Raw genomic sequence first — 17,177 nt, 5'->3', positions numbered from 1 at the left:
AGTTCCCTGTTTGTTACTGGACAGGCTGACGAAACATCACAAAACAAGGGCAGACGTACACAGACACACACACACACACACACACACACACACACACACACACACACACACACACACACACACACACACACACACACACACACACACACACACACACACACACACACACACACACTCTTACCTTTTTTATTTTTAGTAACAATTAAACAATTTAGTTTATTCTCCTTTAGTTTGAACATGAAATATCAATGCATGCAGATATTTTACAGACCAGAGCTTTATCATTTTTCGTGACTGAGAGGCAGTTTAGGCAGCTTGCTTTCAATGGAGGGCCACATGAGAAAAAGTGTCCTGAAATCTAAATTAAGACTGAAACACTTTATTATTTATTGTAACTTAATTATTTATTATACATTCAGAACTCCTGCCCCTCAAGTCTGACACACCAAGGGATGACGTTTTTCTTTTTAAACATTATTTTTTGCCTCAGATGCATCACTTTTTGCATCCCACCATACACATGATACTGCCAATTATACTCTTTGATGTGGTTGATTTGTTAACAAACTTTAATTTCTTCTATTTAGCCACCACAATATTCAAGAAGATACTATTCAATTTTTTCATCTTCAACTTTTGCACAGGTTGTAAATGTAGTTGTTTTGGTTTAGAGTTAGTGGTTTGAAACCAACCTTAACTTTTGATTTAAAAAAAGCCAGTTTTCTAATATGATTACAAGTCAATGCTCCTTAAAGGTGTTTTAGATAAATGCATCATACGTGTAAAGGGAGACACCCTTGGCCACAACTACTTTAACCTGTGTAATAGTTACTGTATGGCCATGATTAGAGGATATAATGTAATAATAGAATAATCATAAAAATGTTGAAATGCCACATTGTCTTGTGGACATATCGACACAGAGGACCAACCAAAGACAAATGGTTTGCATTGATAATATTATTAGAAAGTTTTCCATTTCATAAGACTTTTTGTGACTGATGAAACTGAAGCACCTCTGCTGGTCCAAATCTCCAAATAGCACAGAGCTGCAGCAAGATTCTCACAATCAGACCTTTTCACATCCTTCTTAGACAACCAATCCACACTGTATCCTAGTTCTAACACCACTGTATGTGTTGATGCATGCTGATATATAGCGACTTTTATTTTGAAAGCACCAGGCTGTTAATTGCAGTTCAGACATTAATATGAAGTTTATGGTCATAACCGTGTGCTCACCTTGGATCAATTATTGATCCGACATACACGCACATAAATCCATCCTACGAGAGTAAGTATTTGTTCATGTGTACACACTCGCTGCACAGTAATCACCACAGACGGATGGGGGGATGGTTTTAGCGGGCAGAAGCTACACATTTCCCAGCCTACAAATCACATCTCCCACAAGCTCATAAAAGACCACCATTAGTACAGTGTCTATGTGTGTGCGTGTGTGCCTAATAAGCCTTACAAGTGCCTGATTGGGCTTATGAGGTACAATATTACTCAAATCATTATCACATATAAATCACCATTACGAAGTTACAAACAACCCTGTCACGGGTAAAGCAGTCAAGGCTGCCCTCGACACTACCCTCTTTGAGAACAATTATTGTTACAGTTATATAAAAGCTCAACCAATGAGGGTAATTTGGGGCCCTGTAGTGCCCCAGGCCATCTGTAATGCACTAACACAACACGCTCACTCATGCCCTTGCCCACAACTACGCAGTCTTTTCATGTTGTTGCCAGGCAGGCTAGGATTTATACTGAGGCTGTGGCCCTTGGCCATTGCTGGAGTCATTTGGGTTAAGTGCCTTTCCTTCAGGGAAGAGCAGTGTTATTGAGTAGCCGCTGGCATGTCTCGATGTCTCTCTCGCTCACACACACTAACACACACACACAAAATAACGCAAGAGTGCTCCCCCAGAAAAGTTCTGAGTTGCTACCTGCCCTTCTTGCACATTTACACACACACACACACACACACACACACACACACACACACACACACACACACACACACACACACACACACACACACACACACACACACACACACACACACACATTGTGACAGTGCCAGAGCAGTGAATCGTTACGTTTTTTTAGGTTTTTTTTTTCACAAAGGACCCCTTAAATGCCCCAGCATGCTCTCTGGCTCTGATGAAAAACCACCAAAGAAGGCTTTTGACTGAGCTACTCAATTTTCTGAAAGCTCTCATCCTTTTCAGTGTGTGAGTGGGCCCATATGCAGTGAACCTGTATAGATGTATTTTCTGTATCTATCAAGCCTTGCAGCAATATATTAGATTGCCTTAAGGAGACTGAAATTAAAATGACAGTGATTGGTTGCCCCCCTGATCTGAGTATGTATGACATATGGTAGGGACTGCCGGAGGAATGACTTAATGAACTGTATTTGTAATGGTTTCTCATTACCCAGAATGACAGCAGGATACTGTAGATTCACTAAAATTACAGCTTGTGTTAGTCGTCATTGTTTTTTTTAAAATTTTATTTTTTTAAAGCTCCCTACCTTTCATTTTTAATTACAGTTAAGCTCAGACCAAAAATACACACCTTATCATGCCCTTGGTGAAGTCAGCAGTATCTCTGAAAGGTTTTAATCTATGTTTGATGGTAATGTATAGTAGTAATGTAAAGCATTTTATCCAGTCACACAGCAAAAAACACACTAAATATTGAGTATGTTTTCCTCACAAATGAGAGTCCTACTACAAAATGACAGTTGGTGACTAATATAGTCACTGCTCCATTCAGTTTAATGTTCAGTAACATAATGTATTCATGTCAGTCTTCAGATTTCCTTTATGTTGCTTAGTGAGTGAATGTGTTTTGTTTATGTTTTGTCTTTCTGTCTGCACTGTCAGTGTTGAATTAGAGCTTCATGACAGACTCTTGTCAGAGCATCAGAAATCACGTCCAGCCTTGTTGACTAGATGTACATTCATCAAACCTGTATCAGCATTATTCGATTATATTTGGGATGGTTTTGTTGCATGTGTGTGTGTGTGTGTTTTGAAGTGTTTTTGATGGAATGATTTTGTGTGTGTGTGTGTGAGCAGGCCTTTGCTTCTATTTATACTTTACAAATCTGTTTGCTCACCAAATGGCATGGCCTGATTTTTTTTCCCACCATGGAAAATTTCCACCTGGGAAATCTGAATCATTTACAGAGTCAACCACCACGCCATGTGCTCTGAATTGCCTTGCAAATTTGTGCTCTCCAAACTGGTTGGCGAGCAAATCTGCCCGTTAACAGTGTCTCTGTTGTTATGAACTTTGTGATTTCGTATTGCCTTTGCCTCTCCACTACTGGTTTGCCTCTCAGATCACACATACTCTGCAGCTACTGATGACATAGACGTAGTGAAAATAAAACACATGCAACATAGCTTACTCTGTCCATCTGTTAACACATTTTTCTTGTGATGGCGGCATCACAAATAAGAAAACTGATCCTACAACAGATGGACTTTTTCCTTTCTGTATTGCCAAAGAATACGTTCCAGAATAGAGGACATAGGAGTTTACGAACAGGAGAGCCCAGCAGGTTTCACAAAATTAAAGCCAAGGAGTCACAAGGTCACAATACAAATCTTGCTCGAACATAATAACACTGTAAGGTGACAGCAGTGCAACATAATACTGACTGTATAATCATCCAGTTTTATGTCATACAAATTCCACACTGCTCTGTGCCTTATATTTATCAGTGTTTGCTAACTACATCTTTATTTTCTTCAGGACAACGATGTGAGAATCATTATCGGCCAGTTTGATGAGCACCTGGCCTCCAAAGTCTTCTGCTGTGTAAGTCTACATTCAGTCATACATGAAAGCTTGGACATCAACTTTGCTGTTGCTATATATCAGTCTTACTAATTTCCATCAGAAAAGGCTTTTATTTGAAAAACACTTTGTGCTGCGCTGCTTTGAACACGAGCTTGATATGAGGCGATCTGATTTATGGGATTAATGTGAATATATATAATAGTAAAATGTTTAAAATGCAGTGTGTTGTGACATTTATGTTCTGAGCAGACAGAAACAAATTCTGTCCAGGTCAAATTAGGTTGAGCTGAATTGTTTGGCTTCACAATTTGGACTTTAAATGGTTTGATCTCATTGTGTATTTGACTGTCAGGAATACTTCAAGCTCAGTTGACACTAGACTCAAACTGTATCTCCCTGCTCTTACATTGCTTCTACCTCTTTTTTTGCAACCCTCCCAGGCATATAACCTGAACATGTTTGGCAGTAAATATCAGTGGATTATCCCCGGCTGGTACCAGGGCAACTGGTGGGAACAGGCCAACAGCACCAACTGCACCACCAAGAAGCTGCTCACAGCCATGGAGGGATACATCAGTGTGGACTTTGAGCCGCTCAGCGCTCGGCAAATCAAGGGCATCTCCGACAGGGTGAGTAACACCCACTGTTGTGCTCCAGAAGACTTTACTGTACATGTTACCACAAGTAAATGAATGTGGCATAAGACTTGAACCAAGTGAGAAAAAATGAACGGTACCAGAGTAAGTGGTACTTTATTAGTGACGAGGTGGAAGTGGAGCCAGATGTTTACTGTAAGTGAGATTTATAGTGTGCACTTGTGAAACTTGAGTGAGTATAGTGCCAGTGAGCTGTGAAAATATTTTTTGTTCAATTTTGTCTGAGGGTCTTTACTTCTGAACTAAATTGTAGCTGTCTTTTTTTTTTTTTTTTTTTTTTTAGCTCTGAGCCGAGTCATCACTGGAGGTTTTTGTACTTCTCCTTTTCTATTTATAGAATTGTAACACTCCTGTGACTGCATCCTGAGGTTTCCCTGTGATTATATTTGAGAGCATCTGTTGAAAGTGTTCCTGTAATTGGGTTTAGAAAAGTCTTTGGAGACATCAGAGAACTTTGTTTCCAAAAGACAGCCCAGATGCATGTTTTTAAACTTAATTCCTCAGTCTGAATCAATCACAGGGGCATTTCTTCCTCAACGCAAACTTATTTATACAAACTTTCTATCATCGCAAATTGTGTGGAAATGTCTATTACCTTGGTCCATGTTACAAAAATTATAATGTATTTTAAATTATATAACACTAATGCTCTTCTGTAGTGAAACTACATCGGTAAAAAAAAATGTGTTGATGGATACTTTCTCAGCTCAATCTCCTCTCTTCTTCTTCTCTTTCAGACCCCTAAGGAGTACGAGAGGGAGTATAGCCGAGAGCTTCAGCAGAAAGGTGTGGAGGCAAGCAAGTTTCACGGCTTTGCCTACGATGGGATCTGGGTCATTGCTAAAACCTTGACGCGAGTGATGGAACTGCTTCGGATAAAACAAAAGCAAAACATCTACCACAACTTCACCGTGGATGACCGCGAAGTAGGAAAAATGGTGCTGGATGTCATGAATGAGACCAACTTCTACGGTGTTACGGTGAGTTATGGAGCAGATTGCTGTTTGAAAGAAGAGTCAAATATAAAAAAAAGTGTATGGCACAATATAAAAATAGTCTGACACCCTTGGAGTTAAAATGTTGTTGATTTTGTTTTTTACTTTACTTTTTTACTGCTACCAGAGCCCCTGCTGTTTACACTTGACTGACATATGCCAACACAAGCATACTCCACAAACTGTCAAATGCTACACATTACATGTCGACAAAACATTTTTCTTAATACTGATGTGGCACATAATTTGGAGCTCAGGGAGAAAAACAATTATGCATAGTGCACATGCATGTAAAACCACAAAATAAAAACAGAGCTGTTTATATATGTTTGTGGCGAGAATAGCTCTCAGAGGCATTTATCACTGCTCTGTAAAATGACACGCTGGTTTGCAGAGAAGGTTACTGAGCCGTACTTGTCTCTGAATGAAACCTGAGGTGATGTTGTTTGGTGCTACAGACTCACTCTACTGCATTCAAGATTGATCCTGGTGGCAATGCTAGCTACAAGTTGTGCGTGTACTGTATGCGTGTGTGTGTGTGTGTGTGTGTGTGTGTGTGTGTGTGTGTGTGTGTGTGTGTGTGTGTGTGTGTGTGTGTGTGTGTGTGTGTACTCACACTCTCTTGAGCTGTTAAAGGATATCTCTTGCTCCCTTGGCCCAGTAAAGGCCACTCTGTTATTACAGGATGCCATGCTGCTCCAAGCCTTACAGCCAGTGGGCATGTACATTACAGTACACCAGGACATTACTCGTATTATATCATATTTATAACAGGGGCTACAAATAAATGGCCTGAACTTCAACTGAGGATATGAAAACGAAGGAGCTGTACGGAAAATTACAGAGGTGCAGTGTTTGATAAATACTCAGCATTCTGCACATTAACATTCAATAAATGCTGTAGGCTGAGAGGGGGAAATTAAGATGGGACACAAGACAGCTAATAACACAGAGATACCAATTCAAATACAATAAAGATGTCAACAGAACAAGAAGGAACAAGAAGGAGAGAAAAAATCAGCACAGGCTTTTATTATTGTAAGGCCCTTTGTGGCTGGCGTCCCAGTGGGTGTTTGTGTGTTGCAGCACCAAACGAAATCCTCCGTCATCATTCAGCATCCCTCTACTCTCACCTCTCTCAGCACAGAGCCAGTCAGGGCTACTGATCACATTGAGCCTTCCCTATAAGATTCAGAGAAGCAAAGCAGCGCAGGAATATCAATAGCCTTGTAGCATTTCATTCACTTGTTATTCCAGGCACATAAAAGCAGATGAAATCTTGTTATGCTGGTTGAGGAGGCTTGCAAACTTATTCTCCCCCTTTCATACGCGTTGGCTCATATTGATCTTGTATACTTATGTGCCGAATGCCCGTCACCGGTGGAATAATGGAGTCAAATCATTAAGTGAATATAGCGGTATCACAATGTAAAAAAAAAAAATCATAACAAAAATGCTACTTTGCAGTTTAGTGGTTATTTTGAAGAAGGCGGCATATAGCGCGTTCTCTCTGAAAGTACCAGAGTAAAAGTCAAAACCAGTTTTTTAATTTTTTTTATTTAAGTAGTTGATAAGATATTTATATGTAAAATCTCTTTTATGTATAGTACATAAATATCTAGTACTTAGTTACTTTTTCGGAGGAGCCATCACTCATGTCTCACTTTGTCAATGAATCTCATGAATGCTGCTGGACTTTGTCCTTCGGAGTTAGTTTGCTATCTCGAGGTAGTAATGAAGTGATGTAAATGATGTAGAAATAAGAAAATGAGCCACTTGAATTTGAGATAATAAAGAGTGTACAGTTTGTATATTACTATTTACTTACAAGTCACAGTTTAAACTGTCAGTATAACTACAGTAAATCTGCATGCCCTTGTTTTGCTGATGCTTATCCTCAAACAAAACAAAACAAAACATAATTTACATACAGAATATTGTTTAGCCAGCTAAATTCATTTTATGATGATTTGACAACAGCCATCCTCAGAAGAATAAGAAATTACAAGCGAGACTATTGTGCATATGGTGAACAATGTTAGACACTGGCATTGCGAAAGAATTAAATACCAGAAGATTTAAGATGTGTCAACCGTTATGACTGTTCTTTTAAGGGATTACATGAAATGAGATCAAAAGCGTTCCCTGTATGTAGCACACACGTAGCACATAGAAACTTCCACCCACACGACAAAGACTTAGGGAGGCAATTTCCCTTCTACGCTGCATTCATCTTTTATGCCGTTTTCTAATTCAGATTTCAAAAGCAGCCATTACACAACGATTTTCTTGTAAATTGCAATGACTTGTACCCGGTTTATAATAAAATTAATTAATGTGCAAGCACCAGCAAAATGACACATTCTGGCTGTTTCCGCTTGGTTTAAATGTTATCTGTGTATGTGTGCTTAATCATATGGGATCATACGTCTCCCGGGACCAAACCATGTCCGTTCTGTACTGATCTGACCTAAGCTTGGAGAGACTTCCAGGGTGTAGAGAGTGCAGATAGCTGCTAAAACCACAAAAGAATGTACACTGGAATCCACCTGGGAGGGCTGCATGGGAAGAAACACATCAGATTGTGATTGGAGGTTGACAAGAGTGTGGGTTTAGGTGTGGTTTGCTGTTGTTGTTTTTTTTTTTATCTGTGGTCAGTGGTCATTGTGTTGGTATCAGTGTCATTCTGGGTAATGTAAGTGAGTAGCACAGCCTGAGGCTGAGGTGAGACAGAGCGGGAGGGTTATGTGCATCTTATTTTCTCTTGTAATGTGTCCGTGCATATGTGTGTTGGCATAACTGTTACATTCACATCAACTGTGTTCCCACCTAAATCCTTGAAAACCCAGAGGATGTCACACCTGCAGCCCACAAACTGACATCTCATTTGACCCTAGCACTCTTGTCTTTGACAGCATTTTCACCTCCACAGACAAAGTGATACCTGGCCACCTCCACCATCTCACCTCAGAAAGACATTTTCACAGACACATGCACACACACACACACACACACACACACACACACACACACACACACACACACACACACACACACACACACACACACACACACACACACACACACACACACACACACACACACACACACACACACACACACACTAGCGCACTCACACACATGCCCAGACACAGTGATTGCTCCATCAGCCACCGCTGTGACACAGGACTGAATGTCCTTTGAATACTAGCCAAGGCACACCTGTCTGGTTCAATGTAGTCCATTGAGGTTGCCTAAGCTGCATAATAGCATGCATGATACCCTGTAGAAAGAGGCTTTGCAATAAATTCTTAATTTAATCTTTGTAGCAAAGACATTTATTTCCAATTAAGACTGTCAGAGTCGGTGCCTCTGCATATTTTTTTTATATACTTTGCAAATTCTTCAAACTGTGTATACACTTGAGAGAACACATTGGGGGGGCGTTAAAAATAACTACAAGCCATTTAAGTAAGGTTTCTGATAGCTCCAGAATTGCTGATGTGAAGGGCAATTGTGGTAGCAATGCTAATGTGGAGTGAGAGCATGTGTAGCATGCTATTCTAGAAACCTAGAAACAATCAAAGTCATTAGGGGTTAAAGTCAAGTTCTCCTATTTTAAACCTATGTTGTCTGACCCTGTTTACACACCACAGTTATCTGAATGTCATACCTAATGAGCTGAACTGAGGTATGCTGTACAGTCCTACTTACACTTAAGGCACAATTGCATAGCATATTGTGGAAAAGAGCTGTGTGTAACAAAAGGAACCTGTTAGTGATGACAAGTCAGATTGACTTGGTGTGACATTTGTAGCAGAGAATCTTTTGTACATCACCGAGGTAAAAACAGCTCTGGAGAATCTCGTGTCCCAGGAGTAGCTTGCACCTGTATACATCAAGGACACATGCATGTGCATAGACCTCATGTGACAACTTGTTCGAGGAATACACATAGACGAGTATGCGTACGCCACACTCAAACAAACATCAAAGATGCCACACAAAGACTGGGATTCAAACAGAGGGGAGGGATTCTGCTCTGCTACTTCAAAGCTTGCCACTTTTTTGAGGCAAAATTAGCTCTCCAGCTCCCCCTCTATCCTTCCCCCCACATTTCCCTCCAGCTTTCTTTTAATCATCCATCCATCCATCCATCCATGCATCCATCCATCCCTCTCTCTCTCTCTCTCTCTCTCTCTCTCTCTCTCTCTCTCTCCCTCTCCCTCTCCCTCTCTCCCTCCTTCTCTACCTACCTACCTTTCTGTCTGTCTGTCTGTCTGTCTGTCTGTCTGTCTCACCTGTTTTGTCAGCCAACCACTAATACTATATGTAAACCCAGTTAAATGCCTAATTAAGGAGCGCTGTAAGCAGATGGCGGGCTGAATTAATTGAACAGTCTTGGTAGATGAAGAGGCAGACAGAGATAAAGAGAAGATGGAGTGGGAAGGAGAATATAGAACAAGAGAGAGAGAAAGAATAGGAAACCTGGGAGAAGATGAAGTGACAGAAGCGCAATTGATTTGGAAATGTCTTACGATAATGCCAAAAGTTGAATTGCTTTTGTCTACTTTGTGAGTGTTCGCCAGATGCTCCTTGGCTTGAAATTTCTTATCTTGTTCCTGTGGAGTTTAAATCAGAGTCTTTCCATTGTTATCTTTTGCCATTTTAGGTTGGCTGTTTGACAGATAAACAAACCTTTTTGTCAGTATTAAGAAATAGGATTGGCTTATGACTGGACTTTTCAGCAACCAAATGTGTTTTTTTTTTAATGCTGCCCAGATTTGTGTCAATGCTAAGTGAGCAAACACAGTTAAATCAGGCTGCCTTGCTGACCCGATGTTGTTCCAAGGATTTTAGCAAATGAATTGGCCGAAGGATAATTTTGTTTACCTCTATAAACAGATCAATTTCAGCTAGTTCTCATCAAATGAGATGCAGTGTGCAGGAGCCGAGACTCTGCCCTTTTCCTGCCAACGCTCAAGTATCAGGAAAACACTGCACATAAATTTAGTTGAAGAAGCCCTGATCTATTTTTTTTTCTGCTGAATTCGCCTTACATCTTCGACTGCACCTTCTTCAGCAGAACATGTTTTTCCAATTTAAAATATATATGTATAGCGTGTGTATTTATACATCAAAGATACATATTATATTTTTGTATTCCTCTTTTTCAGGGTCAAGTCATGTTTCGTAATGGAGAAAGGATGGGCACAATAAAATTTAACCAGTTTCAAGGTAAGTGTGACACTGCTGCTACTGTATTTGTCAGATTAACTTGCCTCAATTTCTTCTCATGTCTTAGTTATTTAAGGGCTTCTGTTTTCATTGTTTACAAATAGTAATGCTCGATCTATTTTTCTTTTCTATGTGAAAAAACATTGATTGAGCATCAAGAACTGTGTTTTGCCATATTGTATTTCGGGCACCTGTCAAACCCAAATGTAGCTATATGGACTTGTTCTCAACCCGACTCCACCAAGCTGCTGCCAGAATTATTGCCATAATTTGTTGAATCCACTCACATTTGTGTTTAAGAAGACCTAAGTTTGTTTTAGACATTTTTCAGGATTACCACAGCTATCTGGCTTCAATTAGAAGTCATATTAACAAGAAAGGGAGGTCAAAAGATTGCACATATTTGAATAAGCTTTGTAAACACATTTATCTTGTTCGTCCGGAGCGGAATATTCACATGACCAGAAGGGCTCTTTGTGTAAAAAAAATAAGCATGAATTGTTGAAACTGTCCTTTTTCTCTGGTGATAAAAGTCTCCACGAGCCTTCTGTATGTCGCTGCAGGTTAGGGGAACTCTAAATTACAAGGAACTCTGTTTGTAAGATGTACACATGGACGTATATACGTGAAAAGCATACCTCATCACTCTTTGTCGTCATATGGTAGCATCACCTTGAGGTTGTTTTTGAGCCAGCAGGGCCTGCTGAGTGGGAGAATAACCCAGAGATTGCATCTCGATGCAGGGGATTCCCATCTCCCAGGCTTCCCAGACTGTATGTAGCACACTGCATGATGCTGTTCAGGCCTTTCTGCTTAACCATCTTATCTTCCCTACTGCAGAGGGGCTTGATCCCTCTGGCTGCTTACATCACACACTGTGTGTGTGTGTGTGTGTGTGTGTGTGTGTGTGTGTGTGTGTGTGTGTGTGTGTGTGTGTGTGTGTGTGTGTGTGTGTGTGTGTGTGTGTGTGTGTGTGTGTGTGTGTGTGTGTGTGTGTGTGTGTTTTCTGTCTGAAAGCAGAATAAATATAGAGAGCAGTATGTGTGTGCTCATGCACATGTTGGTGTTTGTCTTTATTGGTGACTGCAGACAGAGGGCTGTCATGAGAAAATGTATGTTTAGAGGGTGAGGAAAAGTATTCAATGTTGCGTCAGTACTTTATGTTCATGTGCATTTGTGAGAGTGAGAGAGAGATTCTCTACAGCAGGTTTACATGTTAGGTTGCGAGATGATGGGGGACTCAGTCTAAAGGAATTGGTAGCTTTGAAAGAGCAAGGAAAGTGGATGTTATCATTTTTATCATGATTTTTTTTGGGGGGGAGAAATGTTGTAAAAAATTACAGGAATGTCTCAGCCTCAGTCACAGGTACACATTTCCATTAATTTGTGACATATAGCTGCCCACTTCATTGTCTTTGTGTTTCTCTGTTTCCCCTCTTGATATTCCCCTTTCTCCTATTCCTCACCTTGTTGTCCACTGTGTCTCCAGCATTCACTTCCTCCATCAAATCCTCCCCTGTTCTACTGTGGGTATCTCGCACCATCTTCTTTTAGCCTTATTATATCTCATCCATCCCTGATTGATGGTCACACCATCACTTCTTCCTCATTTGTCAGGAATTGTGAATTCCTCACCCTTTTGACACACCAAGATCCTGAGCTGGGTGTAGAGGACAAGAGGGACAGCCCCAGCTTGAATATTTCAAAAGGGAGTGATCCTCCTATCATCTATCCTCCTCTTCTGATCCTCCATTTTACCCTGTCAGACTTTCTTAGTCAGGGGCCTCGATGGCTCTTATTCCCCCTGTCTCTCATGGGGATAAGAGATAGTTCTCTACCAGAGGTCTTGATCTTAGTTGCTGCCCCTCTGAGTACAGATTTTTAAATCAACACACTGCCAGTCATGCTAGATAAGGAAACATGGCCTCTGTCATTCTGTGAAGAGAGGAGAGGCTTAATGATATATATACTGTATCAGAAAGGTGAAGCTGTAATGTGTGTGGATAAAGGTTAAGATGTTTTAGATCTGATATGATTCACCAGCTACAACACACAACCCTAAGTACAAATTAATTTCCTGCTTTTCCGTAATCTTCTACAGGAATGTTATATTGCAACACTCCTGTTGCTGTCAGTATACCTCTAGGCAATAGTCTTCTCAAATTCCTTTCAACTTAACACAAGAATATCATTGAACTGTACCACCAGTGATTGTAAAGGAAGCAGCGTTTTTTTTTTTTTTTTTTCAATGTTAGAATTTTACTGATCTTACAAGACAATACAATGAAATGCAGTTGATCAAAGACAAACTAATGTGAACCTCACAGAAAAATAACTCTAAATTACCTTAATCACATTCACAAACACTGCTACAAAAGATGTGTCAGATTGTGTTGATAAAAAGTTGCCTGATAATAAGAGAAATGTGGACTTGTGATATGTATGTTTTAGCATTTCAAATTGATTTTTTTTATTTGTTGAAAATATGCATTTGACAAAGTGATTTGAAAGATGTCACTGATAGTCAAGTTTTAGTTTGAGAGCTGAGGGACCCTGACTGAAAAAGCTCAGTCGCCTTTAGTCTTGAGCCGGGTCTTAGGAACAGCTAGAAGAGTCTGAGTGACTGAAAATCTGAGGCTGCGCTGTGGTTTGGGGTAGTAGCAGTTCAGGAATTTTGCTCAGAGTCAAGCCATGAAGTGCTTTAAATTTAATCAGCATATTCTTACAATCAATCTTCTCAAAAAATAATCAAACAAAAACAACATGAAATGTCAATGCATAGACTGAGCGACAGGTTAAATTTAACAGCCTGCTGCAGTCATTTATATACCCTTTGGTGATAAGTGCTGTGATAGCATTTTAACATCTCAAATGAGGAATGCTGATATACAATCACTTTTGCTGTTTAGACTCTAACAAAGAATGTGGTCAAGGAAAACATAGCCAGTGATCTTCATTCAACCCTGATAAATAACAAATACACATCTTAATAATTTGATTTATTCTACTTAAATTGTTACGTACAGTCTGTCATTTTCAACATTTCCTGATGCTTTGATGTCAGAACTGGAGATCAGATGAGGAGATTCGCAGAGAGGGGAACACAGTGCCCTCTGATGCTGCAATAGCTGATATTGTCTGTTATTTTCCTAGTCAAGGACATTCCTGCAGAACAGTTCAATGGGACTGTGAGAGTGATAACAGGTAGGAGCAGAGAGATGTGTGCATGCACACCAGAAGAAATTGCAGGTTGTTTGTAGTGCTTACAAACAAAAATCAGGATAATCTGTCCCCCCTTCCCATCCCCTTCCTCTCTGGTGTACACTCATAAGTGAGTAATCGTTATGAGTGAATGCCCAGGTTTGTCTGACAAGGTCATGCTTCCTCCAATAGTACACCAGAGACTCATTGTTTCTAAAAGAGAAAACACTAAACCATGAAAAAGCTGTTATTGAGGAGAACACAGATGCCAGGGTGTGGTTTACAGCAGTTTACAATCCCTTGAATGTATCTAGCAAGTACGAAAGCCATTGCAGTTTGCAAAATAAATACAAATGAATGGCTGCATCTATTGTTTCCTTTAACATCAGCTGAAAATTCTTATAGTGATCATTTGGAGTCTCATTTGCAGACAAAAGGCTCTTTTGTCTTTGCCTGTTAGCTGGTTTCTGCGAAAGCTGCTTGTCATTGACTTTCATTAAGGTAAAATAAACTAGAACTTGAGACTGTATAAAACAGGAAAAACCCTTCCTGAAAATATTAAGCTGAAATGAAAGTTACCAATTGAGAGTCTTAGAACTTGATCTTACTGATTGCCTTAACATTCATGTTTTGGACATGTTGTTAAGCCACTGATGGATGTCAGGGAATTTCTATTGTCCAGGCCAGACATACTCTGAACTCCTCTGATTCCCTAGATGGGGGATAAGGGTCCCGTAAGGACACCCCAACCTAATGAATTAACTGTCCAAGATGAATGTTGATTAGCGCTGAGGAGTCTCAGAATATCTCTGGCCTGAATAATAGAATTTCCCTGACAATGGGTTTGGGAAGATTTTGTGATTAAAAGCTCTCTATGAGGTTGTAGAACAAAGCAAAACTATATAGCTAACTGATGCACACTTTTATGAACCTGCCAAGCTGCTTTGTAACCATGATTCTTTGTTTTATCACTTCATTGGTTAATTAAAGATCCCTTACAGATATGTTCAAATGCTCTGATTGGAATAATAATTTGTATCGGATATGGTTTTTTTCCATAAACAAGTCTACTTAGAAATTGTAAGAAATTCTTAAAATTACATCCAAGCGTCCTCCCTCGTTTTAAATACGGTGTGTAAAATGTAATTACTGTTTAAATAATTATGGTAAAGTTTAGTTTTAAATATTAACTAAGTCCATTATGTTTTTATTTGCAATGGAAGCTTCAAGTTTTAACATCACACTTGTGTAAATTTTGGACCAGGATTGGCTTCCAAACTAGTTTTCTTGAGACATTTGTTGGACTCAGAAACTTCTCTTCTTAATCTTTAAGAATATACCCCTCTCAACGGTTTAGATCAAACAGAAGTAAAATTGAAAAAAACACTGGTTTTTTTTACATTAGCTGCTTAAATAATTTTCATGTTATAAAACCCACAAGAACTGATGTAACCATGAAGCTGAGTGTTGGGCATGTCATTAAGCCTTGCTAGCAGTGTGGCTGTAGGGACGGTAATGTCAGTCTACTGGCCAGTCAAAATTGAATGGATGGATTGCCATGATATTTCGTATTCGTGTTCCCCAAAGGAAAAATCCTTGCGACTTTGGTGAGTCCCTGATGTTTCATCTAGTGCCACCAACACGACAACCTTTACACTCATTCATCGAAAGAGTATCTCAACATCTACTCGGTGGATTGGAACAAATCATACAGACATTCATGGTTCCCAGTGGTGTCCCTAATGGCTTTGGTGATTCCCCAGACTTTTCTCTAAGAGCACCACCATGACATTGAAATTTGTGGTATCTGGTGAAGTTTCTTAACAACTAGTGAATGGTTTGCCAGGATGTTATGTCCAGACATTTGAGTTCAGGCGACACCATCAGTGTCTTTAATATTTTAACTAAAATGTTCTCATCAGCCTTAGCCATATTTTGTTTTTATCTCTATATAGTAAATAATAGCATGTCAACATATTAAACTAAGACTGTTAAAATGGTTAGAATTATTATACCTGCAAACAACCAGCATATTGACCATGTCACTGTGATCCTGCGGGGTTATTGTTGCTGCTAGCATTTAAAGCTGTTTTGTGTAGCAGATTTAATTACTTTGAAAGTGCATAATAATTGGACAGGTTTAGTACATACACTTATTTCAATGTGTCCATATTTGTGTTTGTTTTCAACAGAGGGTCAAGAAGTAAAGGTGGGCGAGTACAACGCAATCGCTGACGTGCTGGACCTCATCAACAACTCCATCAGGTTCCAAGGTATGAAGAAGACGTGTGTGTGTGTGTGTGTGTGTGTGTGTGTGTGTGTGTGTGTGTGTGTGTGTGTGTGTGTGTGTGTGTGTGTGTGTGTGTGTGTGTGTGTGTGTGTGTGTGTGTGTGTGTGTGTGTGTGTGTGTGTGTGTGTGTGTGTGTGTGTGTTTTCCTGGACTTGTGTTTTGCAGAGTCAGGACTGACGGAGGGATGTAAAACTATAGAGAGGGAAAAAAATGGTGTTCTGATGTGTGTTTTATATGCCTATACAGTAGGCTAAAGGTCCACCACTTACCACTTTAGCGCTCTCCTCTTCTTTTCACTTGCTCACTTGAACCTAAACTCCCTGCAGCCCACATAAATACTCAGACACACTCGGACAACACCACCACTCAGTGTCGGGACTCACCACTCTAAACTGTCCTCTATCTGCTAAATTATTTACCGGTCCATTTTTCACCCCTCCCATGTTTGCCTGTGTTGACATATTTTGCAATTTGTTTGATCCTCCTAGCTATTCTCCCCCTTCACACTCTTTCTCCATCTTCTCGGCCTTACCCCACACACAGAAACTAGGACTGTACCATCTATAAAGCTTGTTTCCACATCGTTGACCACAGTAAGTGGAGACGTGTAAGATGATGCCATTGCGATCGATTGGCACACTGGCGGGAGAAAAATAGAGCAAAAGATAAGAAAGTGCAGGGCCCAACCACAACCACAGAGAAACATGCACTCAACTAGGGGACACTGAGAACCAGGAAATGGAGCTCAAATAACTGGATGTCTGGTGCAGTGTCACTATTTTGAGAAACCTCATTGAAGAAAGTTAAAATGTCCAGAAAAACTGCTGTGAAATTCAGCATTTGAGTAAACATTTTTAAAATTCTGTTCTTGAGACTCATTTATTCTGAGACACCTTTTTTATATAAAACTTATTTTTCTCATAGGTGTGGAGCCTCCCAAGGATCGTACATTTGTGCGTCTGCAGCGGCGCC

The 17,177-nt window shown here is 39.9% G+C and overlaps 1 protein-coding gene across 1 annotated transcript in view; it reads left to right on the top strand.

The window, feature by feature from the left end:
* Positions 1-17,177, top strand: part of gabbr2 (gamma-aminobutyric acid (GABA) B receptor, 2) — a 177,927-nt gene that overhangs the window by 103,269 nt on the left and 57,481 nt on the right. The window contains exons 5-10 of the mRNA XM_069695489.1: positions 3,778-3,843; positions 4,266-4,454; positions 5,219-5,461; positions 10,654-10,714; positions 16,108-16,188; positions 17,130-17,177. The exon at positions 17,130-17,177 is cut by the window's right edge and continues 103 nt beyond it. Coding sequence (XP_069551590.1) covers positions 3,778-3,843; positions 4,266-4,454; positions 5,219-5,461; positions 10,654-10,714; positions 16,108-16,188; positions 17,130-17,177 — 688 coding nt within the window. The remainder of the gene's footprint in view (positions 1-3,777; positions 3,844-4,265; positions 4,455-5,218; positions 5,462-10,653; positions 10,715-16,107; positions 16,189-17,129) is intronic.

Source organism: Brachyistius frenatus, unplaced genomic scaffold (assembly GCF_029030835.1).
Source record: "Brachyistius frenatus isolate BFR_SWC_R1_liver_20210118 unplaced genomic scaffold, ASM2903083v1 Contig_2, whole genome shotgun sequence".
Lineage (NCBI taxonomy): Eukaryota > Metazoa > Chordata > Actinopteri > Embiotocidae > Brachyistius > Brachyistius frenatus.
Note: the sequence above shows the minus strand (reverse complement) of the source record. Positions and strands in the feature narration are given on the sequence as shown.